This window comes from Columba livia, chromosome 3, assembly GCF_036013475.1.
Source record: "Columba livia isolate bColLiv1 breed racing homer chromosome 3, bColLiv1.pat.W.v2, whole genome shotgun sequence".
NCBI lineage: Eukaryota > Metazoa > Chordata > Aves > Columbiformes > Columbidae > Columba > Columba livia.
The window spans coordinates 43,195,785-43,219,511 of NC_088604.1; the positions used below are offsets into that span (position 1 = coordinate 43,195,785).

At 45.0% G+C, this 23,727-nt stretch overlaps 1 protein-coding gene across 1 annotated transcript; it reads right to left on the bottom strand.

Annotated features, from left to right (window-relative positions):
* Positions 1-217: 217 nt before the first annotated feature.
* Positions 218-22,485, bottom strand: FAXC (failed axon connections homolog, metaxin like GST domain containing). Its single transcript, XM_065056574.1, has 6 exons — positions 22,117-22,485; positions 21,434-21,569; positions 15,332-15,528; positions 8,962-9,179; positions 3,760-3,876; positions 218-2,221 (listed from the first exon to the last, which is right to left on the bottom strand). The coding sequence occupies exons 1-6, from the start codon at positions 22,389-22,391 to the stop codon at positions 1,938-1,940; spliced, it is 1,227 nt and encodes a 408-aa protein (XP_064912646.1). The 5' UTR covers positions 22,392-22,485; the 3' UTR covers positions 218-1,937.
* Between the last annotated feature and the right edge of the window lie 1,242 nt (positions 22,486-23,727).

Sequence of the window (23,727 nt, forward strand, 5' to 3'; positions counted from 1 at the left end):
TGCCACAGACAGATCAGTCAGCCCACCAAAATTATAAAGATGACACTTTCTGCTGAACTCAGGCTGGTCTTTTAGTAACCATGACACACAGATGGGACTCATCTGCTGTCAGCAGGAGCCTCCATACCTGCAAACACACCCTCACAATGCTGAAAGATGGAGAAAGCACGGCCTTCAAACACGCATAGGCAAATGAATGAGAACATCTCCATCAGAATTTCTGACACGCAAATGTTTTTAAAGACAAGCTTTCTGACATGAATGCTTTTTATCCAGAATACCAATGCCTACTTCTCTGCAGGCAGCATCTACCCTGACTTGTCTATGGAGTTTCACAGACATTTTAAGCCGTCGTCTCTGTGTTTTCAAGCCCAAGATTTATCTTCTTGTGCCCTATTCCTGTGCTTAGTTTCCTGAGAGGGGTCCCAAGTAACTGGATGATATCCTCCTCCTTCTTGGTTTTGGTCCGCTTTCCAAATGACACTTGCCCACAACTGAGATCATTGATTGGAACATGGCACCAAGGACATGGCTGGGGAACTGAGGAAACAAGTACAAATTCACACCCACCTCAGGCCACACCACACTTGCCAGCTCTCGCTGTGGTGGCTCCCATGCATGAACAGAGCTGGAGACTCACTGCAGATTTGTGTTCCCCTGCTTTCAGTGCCACAGTTAGCTCAGTGTTTCCTCAGCACAAGTACCCTCCTCTGCAGGAGACACTCCACAATCCAAGAAAGAGAGGTGATCTTTGAAAACTGCAGTTATTTCAAGCTCCAGACTATTAGGACTATCAACAATTAACATGCTAAAGCAGTTGTCTGCCCTATCTGCTCCCAGAACACATGACATAAACAGCACATTATAAAAATTTCATTGAGGGATCCTGATTCATCTAACTGTAACTCATTGAGAAAGTCATAATTAAAATATCGCACCCACTGAAGCACCTTCCTAGGCAGCTCTAAAGCAGTTGATTGCCTTGGCCAACATCTTGCATTTCCACAGCATCCCATGCCTAGAAACACCACAAACTGCTTTGCAAGCTCCATGGGTCTGATGTGTCTGTTGGTAAAGAGCACAAAGCACCCAGTGCTGAGATGCACCATTCTTTAGCAACAAATCCCAATTCCTTAGCCTTGCCTAGCAATAGCAGACAACAGCCAGAGGCAGGAAGCAAAAACGTGATAACAACCATTCAAAAACAGAGAAAAAATTTAGATGCCTGAGGCAGGTTTTGGCCAACACACATTCCAGATGAGTGTTTGGGAGATTATACATTAAAACTGACGTTTCCCTTCTGAATAAAAATATTCTACAGTAGTGACTTCAATCTTTTGCAAAGAATCACTAAAAAGTTCCTTTCTGTAGGAATATGTTTTCCTCCCGCCTTCCTTGACTGTCTCTCAAAGAATCAGGAGCAGGTTTTTCCTGCAGATACTATAAACATATGCACCCAAAGTACAGGTAGCTATCAGCTAAAAGCCCTCCCGAAACTCCACCAAATCAATACAGCATTTTCTTCCATGGGAGAAAGGTGTGTCAGTCAAGCTTCTTCCATTTTTGTCCTGAGCCCATTCCTGTAAAGGTATCAACACAAACCAGCTCTGGCAAATGCTCCACTTCCCAAGGCTCTGTCCCACCTGGTTGCGGGACCTGGTTTTGAACACAAACAAAAATGTAGATTGAAAGGTCCTGTTGTCTTCTAGACCTTCAGTTTGTCCATGTGTGTTTTAAGTAACAGTTTACCTTGGTTCCACCTGAACAGTTACACAAAATGAAATAAGGTTGAAATAGTCCAAGTAGCATGTGACAGTTGAGTCAAGCACAATGGTCTCTTCCAAAGTGGTATAAACCTCTTCCAGACCTGGAGGAGAAAATACATCAGACAGGTGCCAAGAAATAGCTTGTCTGCAAAATGGGAGATGTTGTATGCATCACTTGCATTGTTCATGATCTCTGTACTCATCCATGTCCACATCCGAATCAAAGAGTGAATGTCCAGTGTAATCTGTGTCAGGGGTTTGAGAAATACTGTTCCCTTCCTCATCAAATGTTTCTGTCCTTGAATAAAAACTCAAGTCCCGCAAAGGGGAGTAAGTCTTGCTCGCTTCGCTGCTTTCCTCAGATTCATACAGAGTGTTGTCATCATCATGGTGCCATTCTGGCCAAAATTTCCTTCTTATTCTTTCACAATACATAGCAAGATTAATCAGTTCACCTGAAACACAGCACAACAGACTCCAGTAAATGCATCCAGTCAATAATGCTCTAACTCACCTGCTGATGCAGAAAGATGTTGGCACTGTTTGGAAATAAATTGTGCAGGTTCCTCCCAAAGAGGTTTCAAAGTGTCAAGATCCCATCAATCCTCTTAGCAGCTCTGTTTGGAACTTTTATGTAACTTAAAACACATATTATTAACCTACATTCAACAAGAAGGGTTACACTGGCATGAATATAAACGCATGTAGCAAAATAATTATCCCAAATTCAACCTCTACAGAAATAAATCAAGACAAGATAATAAAACTTTAAGTTTTTCATAGTAAAATCCTGCTGACTTTGCAGAAACCTGGTTTCTAAAGACAATTTGATCCTATCTAAACAATACACTTGGTTAGTAAACTAGAGAAAATTTGCGGTTTCCACCACCAGATGGCAGCGTTGCCTGCAAGATAAATTCACATTCTAAGGTTTTTATACGGTCACTGGCACACCCCTAATGTTCTCAGCCTTAATACCTTATGCCTCATGTTTATATAAACATGTATGCTTAGACTGTGCTTAGAGAAGAAATTACCAAAGAATTCAAAGAAATAATAGCAGAACAACATGAGTAAGTGGTTGGGTACAGAGAATCAACCATACCGCTTAGGTATTTGCATCTATTACCATGTATTTAATTTTGTTAGAAACAAACTAGTTCACCAAACATAGTATTCCTCCTTGAAAGCCACAGACACTTGAGGACTTTATCTGTCATTTGCCAGACATCAAAGGGAAGAATTGTATAGACAATACTTATATCCCCATCTCAAGTATTTTCTTCCTCTAAGTTTTAATAATGAGGAAGTCCAGGCCTCTTCACTGTTGCTTTAGTAGCAATCTCTTGCACAAAGATCTACAGGTCGTATTCATTCCTTTTGCACCTATTTTACACCCTTTTCCTCCTTAGCTCTTCCCATTTTTCATGCTTCACAGTTTTATTCTGAGAAGGGATGCCAAGTTACTTTGACATGCCTATAGCACCCCACAAGAAAAGAAAAAAAGGAAAAACAACATGCAGAAGACTATGTTGGTTTCCAATTCATGCAAAAACACAGTGACTCCAAAGTCAGGGTGGACCTTTTCTTGCTCAGCATCTTCAATAACAGCAAAGGCTGTAATTTCAGTAGGACAATAGCACGTGCAGTTCCACTGTCAACGAAACTACTCAGTTCAGCAGAATTTGGCTCATGGCCATGTGTCTGTCTTCTCGTACTTTACTCAGCATTCATTTCTTAAATGCATTCAGTCCTTGCTGTGTTAGACAGGGAAAAGATCAAGTACAGGAATAGAAACAATTTCCATGTGGAACATTAAAGAGAAAACAAACAAGAATTTTAAGAGAAAACAATATTACAGGATACAAATGCTACATCAAAGGCAAGAACAGCCAGCGATGCAGTCTTCAAATGTCCTTACAAGGTGCTTCAAGTTTAAACATGGCGAATGCCACCAAGAGTTTTTCATCAGAAATCACCTGAGCTTTCTTACCTTTAATTAGTCTCTCTGGTCGAGTCCCTGGTAGTGTCCACATTGCCTGTGCCAGATGCCCAAAGACAGTGGCATCAACAGTGGAAACGTGTGGTCCCATAATGTACTTCTTGTCACCTGTAAATACAACGGCAAATCATTTCTCGTCTGGATGTCACTTCTCCCCAGTTATTAAAAACAAAAAAATAATTTCCTAGTTACATATTCAGCGTATTTTTTTTACTGAAATAATTCAGCTGAAAAGGTTTACCTGTTCAAAGACGGGAATTCAACACTGAATATGATTCAAAAGCTGTTTCTAGGGTTCAGCAGGTAAAATCCATCACTGCAGCTTCCCCTGTACTCACCATTTCTGTAACCAGGCCCATTACAAACCCACGACTGGCCACATAACCTCCTCTGCTCATCACTGCTGGCAGCACACACACTGCACCAATTCTGCTTCAGATTACTCAACTGATCACACAAAAAAGGAAAGCCATACCCAAAGGTTTTCTAAACTGATGCAGCAGTCAGACTGGCAGCAGCTGCTCAGAAACAACCTGCATCCCCAGGAGGGGGACATAGCCGTCAGAAGGAGCAAGCAGCTCCTCTCTCACACCATCAGTGAGGTGGCCCCCACCTCCAAACACTCATTTCTACCTGGCAGGGACCAAACAGAGGCACCTCAGGCAGGCAAGTGACTCAATAGCTCCTTGGAACTGGCCAGGTCAGAGGAGGGACGTGTCTGTTCCACACCGCTATTCTGCTTACCCCTCTGGGCACCCCAATGCCATGATGGTCCTGAGAGGCCACCACAGCACAAACAGATGGATAGCTACCTAAGATAGGGAAGAAAATCACATTTCAAAGCCACCGTTTGCAAAGAAACCTCCAGTATAAAGGTTTCCTCATCACAGGCACAAGACCTGGAGCAAAGACCACACACAGCACACACAGGTGAAACATGGGGTATTGCAGAGGTCAGGTTAGATGGTTGCACTGTCTCTGCCTTGGCCCAAAGTGCTATAAACTCCATGAAATGTGGTATGTAATTGAATTCTCCAAATCCAGTTATCCCATCTCCTCAGGACATTCTTCCTCTGTCCAATATAAGCTGCCTGTAATTCAGCAGATTATTAAGTGTTGGGGTTATTGAGTGAGTTTAGAAAAACTGTTCAGCAGTAAAATGCATCAAATTCCAGAGTATGATCCAATGAATGCTGTCATCCCACAGTACTACAGTGGAGCAAAGCAGTGCTCAGGAATAACCTCCTCTAGCCTGTCAGGTGTAACTTTAACATGGAATTAAGTCTCCCCAGCTCTTTCACAGTTGCATCAATCTATTGTTTGAAAACTATGTACAGGGTAGACGTTGTGTCTTTTCAGCATTTACGTGACGCCTAACATTCATTGATTTTAAACACAGCTCAAAAATTGGTCCCCAAACCACGGTTATATGCCAAGACTAGGAATTCAGGACCATACAGCTGGGTTTGAGACTCCATCCACAGCAATGTGCTGGGAAGCAATTACTGCCGTTTCCACCTTGCTACAACTAAGGCAGGCAGTGAGTGAGGGCTGAACCATCCTGCTCTTTTGCAAACAGAGTGGCTCCCCCCTGGCACAGCACCTGCACCTTCAGGTGTGTAGAAACAAAGGGGAAGAGAAGGAAATAGAGCTGTGGTTCCATAAAACTGTAAATCTGGTTTTAGATCACCCTGCGCTGCATAACACAGCCTGCATGCACATTTCCTTCTACCAATTCCAATCTGTTCCCAAAACCTTCAGTGCAACTTTTCTCCAGAAGACTTTCTGACAGACCAGGTATCACCTCTCAGTATCTAGTTTTATATCTGACTGCACAGTGTCTGTTGCACTGAGGCTGTCATAGCACTCATAACCTCCAACACCTCCCCATATCCTCTGGCTGATCCCACAAAAATGCAACCACCAGGTCACACCAGGTCACACGCTGAAATTTGTACTGCCCAGGGATTTGAGAGCACACAGCTCCTCTATTCACAGATACATGCGCCAGAGGATTAAAAAGCAGCTACTGGGTCAAAAAAATCCTGTAAGAGACAGATGTGCAAGACTCAGGGCTGGCAGGAGACCTGTACCCTGGCACAGCAGCACATACAGTCCACACAGGCTGCTGCAGAGCATTTCAACTAGTATTAGACGCTCATGTTCAGGTGGGTCCCACCTTTGTGTCCCTGCCCTCCACAAAACACCAAACACTTCACAAAAGCCAGTTCAGGCAGCTGCTGCCCTGCAATTCCCTGCTCAGAATCCCCATTTACCCAAAAGCCTGAGGCAGGCAGACAGCTGAGGAGGTGCCAATAAGACTTATGGGCACTGCTCACTCACTTGCATCTTTTAAATAATTACCAAAACATATATATTAATCTATTGCTAGTTCCTATGCCCAGTTCCCCCCATTTCCTTATGCTACCAGGCAGTAGAAAACTACAACAACACAAGGAAATTACATTTGTGGTTTAAAAATTGCAGGACAGAGAGCAAGGTGATACCAATGGGGCAGGCTGATCCATCACAGGATGATTAGTTCCCGTTTCTAGGTTTATAAGACATCTGGAGGATTCTGTTAGGGAAACAGGTACATGGGAGAAGGAAAAATGATCCTCAGAAATGAAAAAGAATAAAAAGCAGCACTCAGCATGTGACTGGGAATGTCAAAATGAGCATCACAAGATCTGGCAGCTGCCAAGTTGTCATTCTCTGGAAGGAGCACTTGGAATTTAGAAGTTATTCTTGCTCCCATGTGAATGGTCCTTGTTAAAAAATAGGGAGCATTAAATTAATCTGATATGCCTGATTACTGACAGCTACAGTTTGGGATGTGCAGCTATTCTGCATCATAGGCATCCTTTTTAGGATCTTAACATTGCCCTCTAATTAACAACCAAAACCCCAATGGCTTCCTCTTCTAGGAAAACACATGGGCACATATATGTGGAGCAGAATCTCACAAAGATTTTTGTGCAGCCAATAGCTGACTGATTGCCTTCTCCTCCCCGCTGTGAAACCGCAGAGTTTCCAGCCAGGCTGGAAGTCCGCATCCCACCTCCTGTCCCCATCCCAGTGATACCACCTGGAGGCCACGGTTACTAGACCCAACCAGAAACAGCTGGCTGGAAAAAACCTGAGCATGCTGGTGTTAATGAAAAATCAGGGCAATTACATAAAAGCAGACAAATGTACCAATAATCAAAGGGCAAATATGATTCATGTAACTACACACTGACTAATCTGACATCCATTTCTGAAGGGAAGATAAGAAAACATACAATATTCAGCTGGTAATGTATTAAAATAACAAGAATACAACAGATGCCCATCAAGGCTCTTTGAAGTAGACCAGGCACCACATTCTCATCAATAATCTGGAAGGAAAAATAAACCCCTGCAGATAACATGTATCAGACAATTAAAAAAAAAAAAATATTTGGAAAAAAAAAAAAAACAACACCTTAACCTTAAAGATTTCCAGTGATTTTTCCCCACCAAAAACAAATGTAAGAGACTGATTATAGCATTTACCTTCACAAGGAGATGACCCAAGCCACCCAAGGAGGAAGACACATCCACTGCTGCTCCATTCAGCCTGCCAGAATTGACCAGCCAGAACCAGGGGGCTCTGCTGAGCACCCAAGTCATAGGTTAAACTTGTCCCAGCTCCCACCCCAACCCCACTCCTCTCTGTGATGTACACGGAGACACGTGGTGCCAACCTTGAAGCTGCAGCAACAGCAGTCCCACAGGGGAGGGTACCCTAGGCTGGCCACAGCTCTGCAGCAGATGTGCCCAGACAATCTTCTTCTAAAATGTGCTGCTCCCTCACTTCCTCCCTCAGAAAGAAAAGGGATCTCTTAAGCTCCAAAACCAGGTTTTCTTGGAAGAGGGACTATAATTGGTAATTTTTTCTGTTAACAAACAAAATGCAGCACAAGAAAGCACTGACAGAAGAGGAGCTGTCAACAAATGTCCCCCTTGCCCACTGTGCCCCATGCATCATGTCTTTTTTTCCATATTGCTCCAAATCCAGCAACTTGGCAGGTTTGTTTCAGAAAACAAAGTTACAGAAAGCTCTACACAGCCCCATCTAGGTCCTCTGCAAATATCTTCTTTCCAAAACACTTCAGAAGTCCAGGAGCATCTCTCTTCCTCCCCTTTCTCAGCAAGCATTCAGCTTTTGCCTGCTGCTCTCATCCTGCTCTCCCCATCCACTCCACACCTACTTATTTAGAGCACATGCAATGTGCCCCCTGCCTTCACAGCACAGGGCAGGGAGGCAGCCCTCCTGCCCTCCACTCAGCCACCTCTTTAAAGCCATCATAACAGGGAACAAAGCAGCCACACAGGTACAATCTCTCTTGGTTCCTTGTGCAAGAGAGACACAAGCTCAAGGGAAGCAACAATCTGCCCCAAACCAATTCCTCAACTTGCAAATTTTAACACAGAAGCACAATATTGTTAGCTCTCAGCAAACTGCAAGGCAAGCAGCACAGTGCAAGCAGCCCCAGTGCAGATTTCAGCCTGAGCTAAACAACAGAAATGAGGCTCATGTGGTTCTAGCTGAGTGAAGCCAACCTTCAGACTAACCCTATGGGATCCATCTATGACAACCAAGAAGCCTAAAACCACCCACTTTGACAACATAGACCCATCTCCTACCAGCAGCTTTGAAGAAAGCTGCTGGCACCAACCAAATATAACAAACTCTAGCTCATCAAAATAACATCTGCAAAGGGTTTTCAAACAGCAGCCGCATAACAATCTATCAAACAGCCACGACTCCCATGAAGAAAAAAATGTGACCCCTGCCTCCAAAATATAAATAAGAGGCTTCACATGCAGAGCTAAACACTACATTTTCCTAAATTCACACAGCAAAATGCTCTTCCAAAATTGCAGGACGGGTTCTGCTTCTTTAGATACACACAGCTGGTGCTTGGAGAAGAAAGCCACGTATCCCTCTAGAGACACAATTTGGTAGCAAACAGCAGGGAAAGAAACACTGTCTCTGTGAGATCAAGGGTGGCACTGAATGGCAGCAGCAGTGTGGACTCCACCTACTGACAAAATGAGATTATTTGTGTACACCACCAAGCTGCCAGGAAGCGCTCGCAGTCGATTTCACCCTGTGGACAGTGGGCTGTGAACAAACAGAACGTATGTTAGCTTGCTGTACGTTACCCAGGAGGCCGGCTAGAGTCCGCATGTCCTTCTCCATCAGCGTGTACATCTCCTCCTCAGAGAAGCGGCCGATGCCGTGGCCGTACATCTCGCGCTTCACGATCCCTTTAGTCAGATGGCAGAAGATCCACTTCAGCAAGTCGCTGAAGGGGCCAAAAAGTGACACCATCTTTTGCGTCTCATGAAGATTTTCCACCCATTGGCAATAAGCCAAAGTCCTAGAGGGATGCAAAAATAAGTTAGAGGGGCACAGTACCCAGACAGCCCATGAGCACCCTGCAAAGTCTTACACAAAGGTTAGGCAATGAGTTTTTTTAAAGCTGAGCACTCACTGCCCTGATGGAGAGGTAGTTCCCAGTGAAGAGTAGACCCTGATGAAACCTGGAGTGACAGCAAACTGACTTGGAAATACTATCGCAGGCTGCTCAGTGCTTTATTTTCTCAGTAAACCACAATGCACTTCAAGAGAAAATGAGATTCACATTGCAATATAAAATAAAAGCTGCAGAATTCTGCTAAGCTCACATAAGAAAACACAGTGCCAAAAGTGCCACAATGATTTATTAGCTAAAGCTGATTGAGTGCACAATCAACAACAACCAAAACAGCCAACAAAGAAACCAATCATTCCCACCAACCTGTTCTCCTTCCTTTCTATACTGCTGAAACTTAGCCAAGTAGTAACTTTGCCCCAACAAAAATATCCTACCAGTCATTTTTCAGAATAACTCTCCTCTTCTTAGAAACTAACTGTGTTGGTTTTGGCTGGTATAGAGTTAATTTTCTTCATAGTAGCTGGTATATGGCTATGTTTTGGATTTGTGCTAGAAACAGTTTTGATAACACAGGGATGTTTTAGTTACTGATGAGCAGTGCTTACACAGAGTCAAGGCCTTTTCTGCTCCTCACAGCACCCCAGCAGTGAGTAGGCTGAGGGTGCACAAGGAGCTGGGAGAGGACACAGCTGGGAGAACTGACCCCAACCGACCAAAGGGATATCCCATACCATATGGCATCACGCTCAGCATAGAAAGCTGGGGCAGAGGAAGGAAAGGGGGCACATTCAGAATTATGGTGCCTGGCTTCCAATGTAATCATTCCATGTGATGGAGCCCTGCTGTCCTGCAGATGGCTGAACACCTGCCTGCCCATGGGAAGTAGTGAATGAATTTCTTGTTTTGCTTTGCTTGTGAGCGCAGTTTTTGCTTTACCTGTGAAACTGTCTTTACCTAAACTCACACACTGTTCAGTACCACTCTTTGAACTGGGGCGTTCTGCACAACCCTTGTTTTCCAAAATGGGTGAATCAGCTCAAGTCATTGGGCTGGTTTCAGGACAGCAGAGTTTGAAACAAAGCCAGATTTAGCGAGAGGCACCAGCACAAGATGGCAAACATGAAGCCAGCAAGCACAGGAATTAACGGCTACTGAAACTCCTAAGTATTAACTTTGGCTAGAAGATGCGATGTGACACTGCCTTGCTCGGGGAATAAAAGAGGATTTAAGAAGGATGGAAAGAAGACTGGGCTGAAAGCATAAGGCTGCTCCACAAAGCAGAATGTTCTATTAGTTGAGTTTCACAGGCCTGGGAAAAGACATGGTCCCTTGGGCAGGTACAGCTCTGAACAGGAAGAAAAACCCTGGTCTTGATGCAACACTGGGAAGTAACTACGAACACTATCTATATCTGTAAATTATTATGTATTACTTGTATATGCTATGAAAAACCTGCTCTCCAAGAACACTGCTGTGTGCAAAGACCCTCCTTCCCCAGCATGGACCTGACCAGCTTCACCCAGCAACTCCGCAACACAGCTTAGCTGCTTTAGGGCATCAGGCCTGGCCACAGAGAGGGACAACAAAAAAGGCAGAAAAGAAAATACAGAAAGACAGGAGACTCCGCAGCTCTTTTAAAAAGTCACCCCAGTCACACAAGACTAACTTGGCCCTACGGACTTGCCATCACTATTGTTCATTCCAACCACACCAGCAAGCTGGCACCACACCAAAAAATGATCAACCACATTCAGGATGGTTTTAATTTCATGGGACAGGATGAACAAGGTTTCCCACAAAGCTAACTGGCCTACACTTTAAAGTAAAATACATTTCCCATGCTCTGGGAGAGAAGGTCTTTGGGTGTGGAAAAGGCAGAGATGAGATCAAGTGTTTAACTATCAAGACAGCAGTGCAGGAAAAGCAGAACTGCACAGGATTTAGGTAATCCTGCTCAGGCTAAGATGTCAAGCAGAGTCTTAAGACATCTGCTTGTCACTTTGAATAAGTTGTCACATGTCCCAAATCTCAAATTTACATGGGCAATGAAGGCAGCTAAATGGACAATCACAGAGTTTACTTCTAAAATGTTACTGTTCTGAGCACACAAAAGCAAAGAGAAAAGTAGGCTCAGATTCAGACAGACAGTTAAAAGCACTTTTAAAACTGGCTTTACAAGCACTTTGTTAAAAGAATTCTATTCAAAGGTTTGTTAATCTGCGCTTCCTACCAAAACATGCTCCTCTTCATTTAATCCCACCCATCATCCCTCTGCTCAGACTACACTGACAGAGTAACATCTACATTACAAAAGGTTAGGAAATGCCACAAATTGGGTAGCCTACATAACCTACTTCAGCATAACTATACCATTTAAACTACCATTAGTATTTATAGGATGACATAATTATTTTAAATAATGGCCTGAACAGAGCATTTTGGGAAACATTAACATTCCCATTTGTGCAAGCACATCTACATCTGTACAAATCTTAAGAGTATAAATAAAACAATAATGCGTTAAAGAGCAATGCTGCGGGGGTGAAGCAAATCTGAAGTCTAAATGTAACAGCAGCTTTGGCCTCAATACATAAATCAGGAGAGGAGATGGAGAAAGTGACTCATCAGTAGCGGCTTGCCTGATTATCCCCAAACTGTCTGCACATCAAGGCAAGGGGGAGGTGTTCACAAGGATGTGAACTGGGGGTTATTTTTCCTATCAGAACCTGTGCAGGGTGGAATTTCTTGATATACATAAGCGTAATAACAAATTCATTCCACAATCAGCTGTAGAAAGCCCACCTGCTGTGCTACTTCCCAGAGCAACTGGCTTTTAAGCTGCCGGTGACATTCAAGCCTCATCATTGTTAACAGCAGGAGAGACGTCGCTCTTATAATTGGCTTGATGTATTTAAACATATTCATACTACAAACATATTTTCTGTTTAATACACAGCAAGTCTGAACACCAACCAAAGGCAGATTAGTTTTTATTTGCTTTTCCTGTAATTCAAGCACTCACCACATACATCATGTTTACATGGTCTTCTTGAAAGACAAAGCTAGAAATGAGTTAAATATGTATGTCTATTTATACATACATATATACACGCACACAAATCACTAGGGTTGTGTTTGACGATACAGCTAAACCGATCTAATGGGTTAGTTTTGTTAAGCTGCATATTCAAGGCTTTAGGTTCTCACTAAGCCCATTTGTGACACCGACCTGCAATCCTTCTCCTGAGATTAAGGTGCCAGAAATCACCCCGCAGGGGCTGCCAGCTTTCCAGGCACCAGGAGCTGCCTGGTTTGAACGTCAGCAGTGCCGCCTAGCCCGGCATGCCAGCACCAGAAGGACACGAGAACCTGATGTCCTCCAGCCCGTCTTACATAGAGGTCTGATCCCACAAATATGCTGCAGATACACCAAAAACTCAATGCATCCTGAAGATGGCTGTGGGTGTTCCACGGACTTCTGAGGGCCCACGAGTCACTGCAGGCAGTGGAGATGACCCAGGACAAGCCTTGAGCACATGACAGAGGTTTGCTCTGGATCCAAGACCTGGAGCAAGAGCCACAAAAATCAGTCTGCTCCCATCTGTTCCCTGCTGACTCAGCCCAACACACATCCAGGTTAGCAGGCTTTTTCTTTTGCCGATTCAAACATAGCAAAAGCCTTATAGTTATGACATTCCCCAGGCACAGGAGCTCCAGTGCCAGCTCCAAATCAGTCTTGTGCATCTCTGAGATATGCTCTAATCCCAGCACTAAGATAGATACGCTCACTCCCTGTCTTTCTGCCTGACCTCTGCCAGGCACTGGGTGGAGGCCGACTGTCCAGAGGCTGAGGTTCACAACAGCCCTGCGCTGCTCCCAACTCCAGCCAGAGCAGCAATTTCCACCTGTAAGAGGCACTAATTGGTGAAGATGAGCAATTACCTTGGCAAAAGCAAAACGGTTCAGGAGGACATGCTGAGCACCCACCAGGATTAGCTTCATCCAGAGACAGCACACCACAGGATGTATTTAGCTTGTGCGTTCAAGAAATGTACTACAGTATTACTTATTTATGATGAAGCTACTTTCCATGCTGCTGGCAATGAAATGGTAGGAATCACATTTTATATTGCTGCTTTGGAGGCTTGATTTTATAAACCTTATCTTGCAGAAAGGCCATCACTGTTATGAATTCCTCACCATGGGACTTGAGGACACCATGAACAAACCCTAAGCCTCTGGTGGAACAGCTGGACAGGTTCAAGGACCAGTATGAAGGGATCCCACAACCACAGATGCCGTGCTGTCAGGGAGAAAGGTGGTTCTATGCAGCTAAAGCCTGGTTCTATTTTAGTGTAACTACAGGATGGTCAAAGATGTTAAACAGGAATTACAGGACTACAACTGTGATGCCTCATAGCTCAGGCTTTGCCCAGTACAGAGAACCAGCATGGTGTAACCTCACCACTATAGCAAGCCTCTGGTACAGCCACACAGCAGCGACATACAATAAGACTTAGAGCTGGATGTTTTTCTACACTGCATCAAAAATACATGCCTTAGGGAAACTCAACCATGTGCCTAAACAGGAAAGGCAACAGGGATATACAGCCAGGCATGCACACCTCTGCTCTCACTTGGTCTAGTACTGTCCACCCATTTCGATCCATCTGCCTGGGTCAGTACCCAAACCTGCACTACCTGTCCCCCATGCTCCCCTGTGTCAGGCCCAGCAGTGCTGAGTCAGCTCAGGGGGAGCCTGGATGGACAGACAACAGCTTCATTGAGGAAAGCACAATTTGTAATTCAGACAACAGCCATATAAGTTTGTCATCAGTAATGTTACATCTAAAGCAGTTAAGTCTACGAACTGCAAAACAACTGACACTAAAGCAAGGAGATGGAGCTTTAAGGGATTAAAAGGCCTCATCTTCCCTTTGGCAGCTATAATAATTGGGGAAGTGAAATTAATTTTTTTGAAATCACATTTGCAGGCACTTGAGTCAGATTTTTGAGGCTATGGCACTGCAGATGGGTGTAACTGGTGAAGGTCACACTTCTTGGAAGGCAAGGATTACATTTCTAAACTACATAATTTAAATCTGCCTACTGAACGCTAAAATTCTTCCCCTGAGACACTAAAAATTATTTGCAGAACTGTATGTACATATGTTGCTGCTCATCTTTGATCATAAGGTGAATGAAAAAGTAGGTAAGGGCATTAAATTTAAATCACACATTTTTTTAAGAAAACTAGTGCAATATAAATGCAAGACATTACAGTAAGGACTTAAAGGCATGCTAGAAAGCAAACTATTTGGAAGGAGCTTTGTCCCTACTGAGGCAGCCAATACAGCATCTAAGATGTCATGTCCACCTGCTACTTCTGTGAATCCAGACTGGAAAGGGGACTTTAAAAAAGGACTGAAATGTAAAATGGTGGGGGGAAATTAGAGGTGTTATTTTCAAAGGTGTCAGTGAAATGCATAAAGTACCAGCAAGGTTGTATTTATGTTTTCCATTCACATACACACCTCAGCTTCTCAGTATACTGCGACTGCGACATCCTATCATCTGGCAGTGTTGCCAGCAATACATATTAACCAGGAGTATCCTGTTTTACAGGAAAGGCAATAATCCATACTGTCATCACACACACAGATAAATAAAATCAATAACTGGAAGAACACAATATTCTGGATTCACACTAAATGCTGGATTTGTTCCCACCCACTCCCCAAACCACAAATGTATTCAGGCATCTTGATATTTTTTTCCTCTTTATTAAGAAGGCTGGTTTTATACGGAGGTCATATGAAACAGGTCGGAGGAACAGCCCAGTGCTGCTCCCTTCTGCAAAGCTGCAGGCAAGGGGCCTGAACTCCTCACTTCACCCACACTGCGCTACAGCTCTCAGGGGAGTTAACCCTGGCTCACACCAGTGTACACAGAAAGAAGCAGCAGTTTTCTAAGGTGAAGAAAGTTATGAAATTAAAAACTGAGTACCCACGCGTTCTGCAAGAGAAAATAAGGCAGCAGCGCAGGGGCACATCTGGCAGCACAAGAGCACAGCTGGCTTCGCCATGCAAGCTTACCAGTACAGGTGCTCCTCCACCATTTTTGTTATGGCTCTGGAAACAGCTCTTTCGTGTGGACCAAGGTGTTTATTCAAGTTCACTCCAAGTTTCTCTTCCAAGAAGTCAATAATGAACTCAGTGCCAGATACTTGCTTGTGATTGTATTCAATCCAAGGCATTTTCCCTTGAGGGGAAAGCTTTCCATCAAAGTAGTTCTAAGGAGAAAAAAAAAAAAAAATAAGTAAGTAAACAAACAAACATGCAGAAAAAAAAGGCCATTCAAGTTCTGTTTCAACGAGAATAAAGCTTTAAAAAAATTTTTGTGTGTTTTTAAAGGCAACATATTAGAAGCATAGAATCATTTTGCTCAGAACAGAACTTTAATAACATCGAGTCTAACTGTTAACCCAGCACTACCAAGCCCACCACTAAGCCATGTCCCTAAGAGCCTAATCTAAGCACCTTCTAAACACCTCCAGGGATGGTGACTCCACCACTTCCTTGGACAGCCTGTTCCTGACAACCCTTTCTGGGAAGAATTTTTTCCTATTTCCAATCTAAACCTCTCCTGGCACAACTTGAGGCCATTTCCTCTTGTCTTATCACTTGCTACTTGTGAGAAGAGACCAACACCCTCCATGCTACAACCTCTTCTCAGGTAGTTGCAGACAGCGATAAGGTCTTCCCTCAGCCTCCTTTTCTCCAGGCTAAACACCCCCAGTTCGTTCAGCCACTCCTCATCAGAATTGTGCTCCAAGCTCCTCACCAGCTTCCTTGCCCTCCTCTGCCTTTCTCTTTTTTTTAAATTTAATACTCTAGACTAGTGGCAGCTGTTCAATCACTGCAACAACTTTACCCTATATGACAGTTCAGATGAAATTAATTATTTCCAGGTGCTGCAAGGTGTTATATGCTTTTATGTTGGATGCCACATGATATAATATTATTTAAGTACCTGAGTTATTTAAGGGGTTGGAGATGCCCAGATTTCCCAGAAGATTTGGTTCATTATTCTAAACAAGTTTTTTAATCACAGGACTCACCCCTAAATTTGGCTCTTGCACAGAGCAGCACTTTTCATGTTAGGAATACTTCATGAAGATTGATTCACTACCTATCTCAGATAGCTGCATTGCCTCCAAGGATAAAAGACATAATCACAAGTGTATAATGGAAGACATATAATTCCTTCTCTGGGCAGGAGGGAAATCTGCCCTACATATGCTTCTGCAACTTTGTAACTTAGAAATCTCATACATTTATAGACTACACTTTTCAGAACTGGGTATCTAAGAGCCCAGCACCAATACAGCACTAGTGCATTGATGAATACTGGTACATGTGCCCAGTGGAGCGCTCACGCACAAGAATCAAAGTATTTTCCCCATTTTACAGCTGGGGAGGGTAAAATACAGAGATTAGACAATGTATGTCTCATCTGACAAGCAGGAGAGGAATTGTGGGCTTCCAAAGGGGATCAGACATTTCACTTAAATTCTCTTTTACTTCTGAAGGCAGAGACACAAGGCAGAGCTTTCTTTCTTTCCCACAATTCTCATCCTCATGTCCTGTTATTTAGTAAACGAAAAATCCTTTCTGAGAAAGCCAAACCACAAAGGCTCAGAAAAAGGCTCTGCACTCAGTCTCTGGTGGCCACCCTAAGCATTTTGGAATCTAGGTCCTAATTGCTGGAGGTTTAGGGTTAGCAATTCTGAACTGACCTGTTTGGGTCGCAAGTATTTACCCTTCTTGAATCCACTACAGACAGACCTCAGTCCCCTGGCAGCAAGGAGCACACACCTCCAGGCGCCTCCAGCTCGGTCTGAGAGAGCAGTAGCCCGGCTGCCGCCCAAAACGTGGATGGGCAAAGCACCACAAACACGCAGCCATTCCCGGCAGCTCTTCCCTCGTGGATGGAAACAGACAGAACAGGTGACGCTGCTGGGAAAACAATGTCTTCTGGCTGTAGCCTCTTCTGGGACTTCTGCCCAAACAGCACAGTAGGGACACTGGATTATATAATGTCTCATCTACCGCATCCCCGCGTGGGTGAGCAAAGCAACTGCATCCACCCCACCTGCCACTGTGGGTGACATGGGGGTTACTGCTCTGGGCCACAAGAGAAACTCTAAAACTGCCGAGCACCTGACACTGAGAGCACTGCCCCATCCTTCCAGACCTTTCCTTCAGCAAAAAGGCTCTTTCAGCACGCAGACTGACTGATAGGTTTCCATAATTTTTCATTATGAGTTTACTACAGAATCATAATCTTTTCCTGGACCTACATAGTATGTCAATATAGCACTGAGCCTTGCTGGCTTCATCTTCATTAAGCCCTTTCAGTATGAGATTTCCCTTCTTGTGCACGAACACTGATATTTTGCAGAAGCTACTAGACTTGAAGATGTGTTTATTACATATTGCAATTACTGTAGTTCATATCATTTGCAACCCAGAAAAAAGAGCAAGTTCTTATTATTCAACTACACATTTCTTCAAGCACATATATTATATATATAAATACACTGCATAAAAACTTGTTAGTGCTGCATTAATATTACACTCTCAAAAACACGAATGAGAGTTAAAGTTCTTGTAGGAAACTTGGTTTAGGTAAACTTAAAAAATCCTTCTCAGGATTTTAATGTTTCATTATGTACCATTTATCAAAGAAAACAGGAAACATCTTCCAATGACCTGAGAAAACCTGAGAGTCCTGACAAATCTGTTATGCTGTTCTTGAATCTGCTGTTCTCAAATGGGTATTTTTAGGCTTGAAACCTCCAGTATCCTTATGGCTGCTACTAATTGCCATCAAATATTTATTAACTTTCCACTTTAAAATTGTTCCAGCTGCAAAGCAGGGAAAAGCTATGGTATTATAATTTTAAAAAAATAAAAAACAAAACAAAACAGAAACAACCTCATACCTCATAATACATTTAACTGAACCACAGCCTGCAAAGCAACAATAACCAGCACTCCCCATAACCTCATTTATAGAGGAATTTATAAACAGAATGGCATAGGACACTTCTGGGGTAATTTTATAGTACTATCCAGAAAAAATTAAGCTACATATTTTCAATTAATGCTGCTTATGCTTTTACTTTTACTCACATCTCTTCCCAAGGAGGCAACCATGTTCCCAGACCTGGCATCAAAACAGCAAGTTTCTGCTGTGCTAATTACTTCTCACATTACATAAACACTCAGCTCTCCATATTCGTGTGGGAATCAAGGAACACTGAAAAGATCTCCACAAGCACCCAAAACGGGCTCTTCAAAACAAGCTTTATCACGAAAAGCATCACACATTTTGAATAAACAGACAGGTATTGTGACAGCCCAGCTGGGGTGGGGCTGCCAAATTGTTTTTGATAGAGAGCTTGCTCCTAGAAGGGCAGCTTCAAGACATGTAAGCTCATTACAAGAGCATATCTGTTGGGAGGAATTCAGATGAGAGGCAAGCAGGACTGTGTCACCCAATTTCACTTCTCACATGCCATTAAAGCATGTTGTGTAACACACAGCACGTGATTCAACAGTCTGAAGCACCATTAAAAAAGTATAAGCACAAGGAATCAAAAAAGTAAAAGCAGTCTGGCCACCTCACTGCCTTTTCTTCAACCCACTTCACAACTGCCCCTGCAAAGCATCCCCTCCCCAGGAAGTCAAGGTCCACAGCAATTCTCCAGGGGTGAGCCCTGGCACCAGCTACCACCCGTGGGACCATCGCTTCTCCATCACAGCCACCGGCACACAGGGAGGTGAGGGGTTCCCTCCTGAGTCCAGCTGTACCCCCCATACAGCCCCACCCCACCGCGCACCACGGGGACCATCAGACGTCTCTGTCACCTACAGGCAACGCAGGCACAAGGGAACAAAATAAAAGTCTCCTTTGGCAGTCCAAGTATAGGAAACTTCATAACTCCAACTGAGGACCTCACTGCCTGATGGCTCCACTCCTACTGCCTTCTGGTCCCCTACGACTTAATCTCACAGCAGCATCTGTACCTTCCTCTGCCCTCCAGAGCCAAATGCAGCACCACAGGACAGAAACAGCATCTGCCTCTTCCAGAAAAGAAGCTATACCCTCCGTGCATAAGCTTAGCTCCACCAAACTTACCTCTAAAACCCTACATAGGGACAATAACTCCACAAACACCTTAAGCCTATACAAGTATGGCTAAAAGCATCAACTTGGCATTCCCAGCACCCACAGGACCTGATCCTGCTTCTGCAGCACAGCATGTGGAGCATCTGGGGAACCAAGACGGATTAAAAACAAATAAACTAAGCCTTCACAGCTCCAGCTAGGCCAGCTCTGGCCCAGCCTGATCTGGCACAGAAAAGCATATGCAGGAAGGGACAAGAGGGAGCCACCAGCTGCTGAAGGTAGGACTATTGCTTTGGGTGGTCCTGCTGACCTATACCAGCTTGGTGTGCTCACAGCTAGTGAGTAGGGATAGAGAGAAGTACAACCCCAAAAAAGCAATACTGATATTCTGTACAAAAAATAAAGAGGGGAGGATAACCCTCTGGAAATCTTTCTCCCTCCAAAACACTGGGTGACTCATTTCTACCCAGCACCAGCTGTCTGAACGATTCCATCCCGAATCACACAAATGCAGCGTTATCTTTTAGAAGTCACCGTATCCTGTCACAACCATCTTTTATACTGAAGCTTTCTTTAACTACTCTCCACCAGAGCAACTTTGACCATTGCAGACCTCTGAACCACATCAACTGCCATTAGAAGGAAAACAGAACTCACCAAAGTAGCTTTCCTTTCAAACATGCAATTTCTACCCAAATTACTCTGAGTGCAGAAGCAACGTGCATTTAGTCCTCCTGCTCCAATGACATGTCCAAACTTCAGCATCTTGCAGGTTCTGCAATACTAAATGAGGGAAATACATCCCACGGGATGTAAATCTCCCTCTTTAATGCTCTGAAGTATCAGATTAAACATTAAGTCCTAAGATAAAGAACATTAAAATCAGGCTCTAAAAAACACTTAAGCAAAATGAACTAATTAAGGTTTTCTTTCACTTCTGATATAAAGGAGTTTAATCGCCTATGAAGCTGAATGAACATCAACCAGAATTGTTGAGGAAAGAAAAAAGTTGTAACATGGTTGGTTTTCCTTTGTAAAACACTGGACATAAATGAAACATTCTAACACCTTGGTATGCAGCAGTAAAAAGTGATTTGAACCCACGTCAGGTGTGTGTGCAACTTACCCACAGCTCAGTCTCTTTGAGACAAAGTAAGATGCCAAATTTGCACGACTTGGGGACAAAAAAAAGAGAGACATTTCTTCTACCTGAGATCCTCATTATATTTATCACCACTGTTGTGTCATCTTAAATGCACTCAATGCTTTACACAAACAGAAAAGAAACCTGCCCCATGTTTCAAAGAGCCTCCATGCCAACACCGCAACGAGGCACGTGCCAGACTCACGGTGTCACAACTAAACCTTGACGCTCACAAGCGAGACTGCTTGATTCAAGTTTCTGCTCTCCTGGTTTTCATTCACCGGCATAGCTCAAGCTTCGCCCAGTGCAGGAAGATGGCACAGGATACACCCAGCCCCAATTAAGGAGCAGTATTCACGACCTCTAAAAGCAATCCTGTTTCCCTTCACTGGGATGGGATGGGATGGGATTTGAAGCAAAAGGCAAGCACATCTTCCCAGGAGAGCTCCAGAGAGAAACTCTCCAGGAAAATAAGAAGCCGCAGCTGTCTAATCTTGATCTACTTTGCATGGTGAAATTCAAAGACCAAGCAATGTTATGCTTCAGTTTCGGGGTCTTATTTAGCATTACATAAACTCCAGACTACGCTCCCACTTCAGCATTTCCAGCCAAGTTAACTTCTAACATCCATTTAGCTTTGCCAGTTAAAACCAGAGCTGCTCCAGACCAACCCTCTTCAAGTCCTATCTTTAAAGGTTATACACCAAATCTGACCAGAGTCAAAAGTTTTGGTGTACCCACCTAGCTCTAGGTGTATGTTTACATCCCCCTGGGTGAGGAAGACTGGAGGGGATGCCTGTTTGGCATTTCATGAAATTATAGAAAACTGCAATGTAAAGGAAAGCTGCAGATATACCTGGTAAGGTAGGTCAGCCATCCTTAAGTAAGTTTCCATTTTCAGACAGAACGGAGATAAGCTTGGAACACCGTTGGTAGGCCTTGAAAACTGATGCAGTATGATAGCATCTTTCGAATCAAGCTCTTCCTCTTTCCTGTCAGGAGCAAAATGGAATGTAAAAAAAAACATAAAGAAACAAACAAAAAAAAAAAATAAAAAAAGAACAGGTGCATGATACATTAATACATTAAACAGGAGAAATCCTGGCCAAGGCAACACACCAACACACACACCCTCCAGTAAAGAGCTGCCGCAGGTTTCTAATCCGTGGCTCCCGGGCTATGGAAGCACCAGGAGCAGGCTGGGCTCCCCCTGCACCAGCCACAGCCCCGCACAGCGACAGCCGGGGGACACCTGTGGAGGCGAGCACAGGGCACTGCTGCAAAGGGCAAATGGGGGGGAAAGGGATTTAAAAAAAAAAAAAAAAAAAGAAAGAAAAAAAAAGAAAAAGTTTTTTTTTAAAAAAAAAAAAAGGTAAATGGAAAAACCCGGTGAAGCAGACAAACCAACCCACCAGGCCTCAACGTTCCCTCCCTTCGGGCAAACGCCTCCGAGCGCCGCCTCGGCCCTTCGCTTCCAGCGCTTCTCCCCAGCGGGCAGCCCCCCGCCCCGCCGCAGCCGGGGCCCCGCCGCAGCCTCACCGTATGGCCAGCAGCTCATGGAGCAGGTAGGCGGCGGCGGCCAGCAGGGCGCCGCCCGTCAGGTATAGCGTCTTCTTCCACCAGGAGTCAGAGCTCAGCGCCGCCATAGTGCCGCCCGCGCCCCCGCCCGCCAGCGGGAAGGCGACGATCTCCCCCCCATAGAGGGCGGGCGGCGGCTCCTCCGGCCCCGCGCACCAGCCCAGGGACAGGCTGCGGTTGCGGCTCAGGTCCGCCACGCAGGAGCGGGGCGCCGCCAGGCCCACCCCCCACAGCATGCTGCGCCCCGGGCCCGCATCCCCCGCCGCGCCCCGCAGCCCCCACCTGCCCGTCCCGCCCCGGCCAGCCCCGGCCAGCCCAGCCGCGGCGGCGGGGAGGACGGGGCGGCTCCCGCACCTCCCTCGCCTCCCTCTGCCGTCGCTGCGCGGCTGCGCAAGGCGGCGGGGAGGGGAGGAGAGGAGAGGGGAGGGGATGGGGGGGCCGGGCCTGCCCTTGCGGATGCCCCCGCGTCCCACCCCGGGGCGCACAGGCACAGACAGTGCCGGAGGTCGGCAGCCTCTGTCCAAAATCTGGGGCTAAGGGCCGTGCTGCCGGCTGCGGTTCGCGACTGAGTGCTCGCGTGTGAGCCGCCTCTGTTAAAATACCCGTGATCGTCTGCTCCGAGCATCACTGCGCTGTTCCTTCATGGAGGAACGGAGGCCTCGTGTTTTATTTATCCCGTATTTGGGACAAAAGGCGCCATGACATCACATGCCAGTGCCTGGCCGCCCCTGAATGTACCACATGTGTCACTCAACACCTGGCATCCAGCAGCAATTTTCTGTCTGTAATTCTGACGCACGACAAGCTGGCTGAGGTACAAAGGCAGGGAAGCAAAGTGACCCTAAAGCAAAACCCTCAAGATGTATCTGGCACTGGGGGTCCCTGGGGTGCTTTGTGATGATATGAGCAGGACCTTGTGTTATATTCTATCCAGTACCCGTAGCTCTGTGCGTCACACTGGCCCCAAAATGCTAACAATGCATTTTGTTTTCTGTTTAATGCCACTGCCCAAATACTTCGTTCTTCATTAAATGCTGTGGTGTGTACACAGCTGCTCCAAAAGGCTCCCACAAGGTGGAAGTTTTATTACGCCATTGGGGGCAATAGAACTGACCTGATTGTTCACACAAATGGAGCAACTTTCAGTGTCCAGTAGGGGATAGACGGGATCTGTGACCAGGGCTTTGTAGACGCTTTACCTCAGGGTATGGGACAGATTAGACAAAAGAGGAAGATGAGAAAGAGGAGAGCCCTGAGCAAAGCCGCGGAGTTCAGATCCATGTGCCAACTGCTCCAAATGCCACCAAGTGCCACTGGTGGCCAGTTGCACCAGTGTGTAACACCAGTGAGAGTGATGGTCTCTGCCTCCTGCCTGTGCTCACCGGTGGAGCTGCTGTGCTCTGACACTTTCCTGTGGTAACTCCTTGCAGCATTTTGTTTTATTCCTCACTCAACTTGTTGTTTACAGGTGTTCAGTAAACACAGGCTACAGTGCAAGAGCTTCATGTTTGATACATTGCATGTGATACTGTGCTGATGCCATGCTCTCAGGAATTAATGGGATCGGAAAGG

Bases quoted from the DNA above. Each gene is read 5' to 3' on its own strand.
- FAXC (XM_065056574.1), bottom strand. From the start codon at position 22,391: ATGCTGTGGGGGGTGGGCCTGGCGGCGCCCCGCTCCTGCGTGGCGGAC. The intron at 15,529-21,433 runs GTATATCTGCAG...TTTTCTCCTTAG, and splicing joins TGGCTGACCTACCTTACCAG to AACTACTTTGATGGAAAGCT. The intron at 9,180-15,331 runs GTAAGCTTGCAT...GCATCCCTCTAG, and splicing joins GTGGAGGAGCACCTGTACTG to GACTTTGGCTTATTGCCAAT.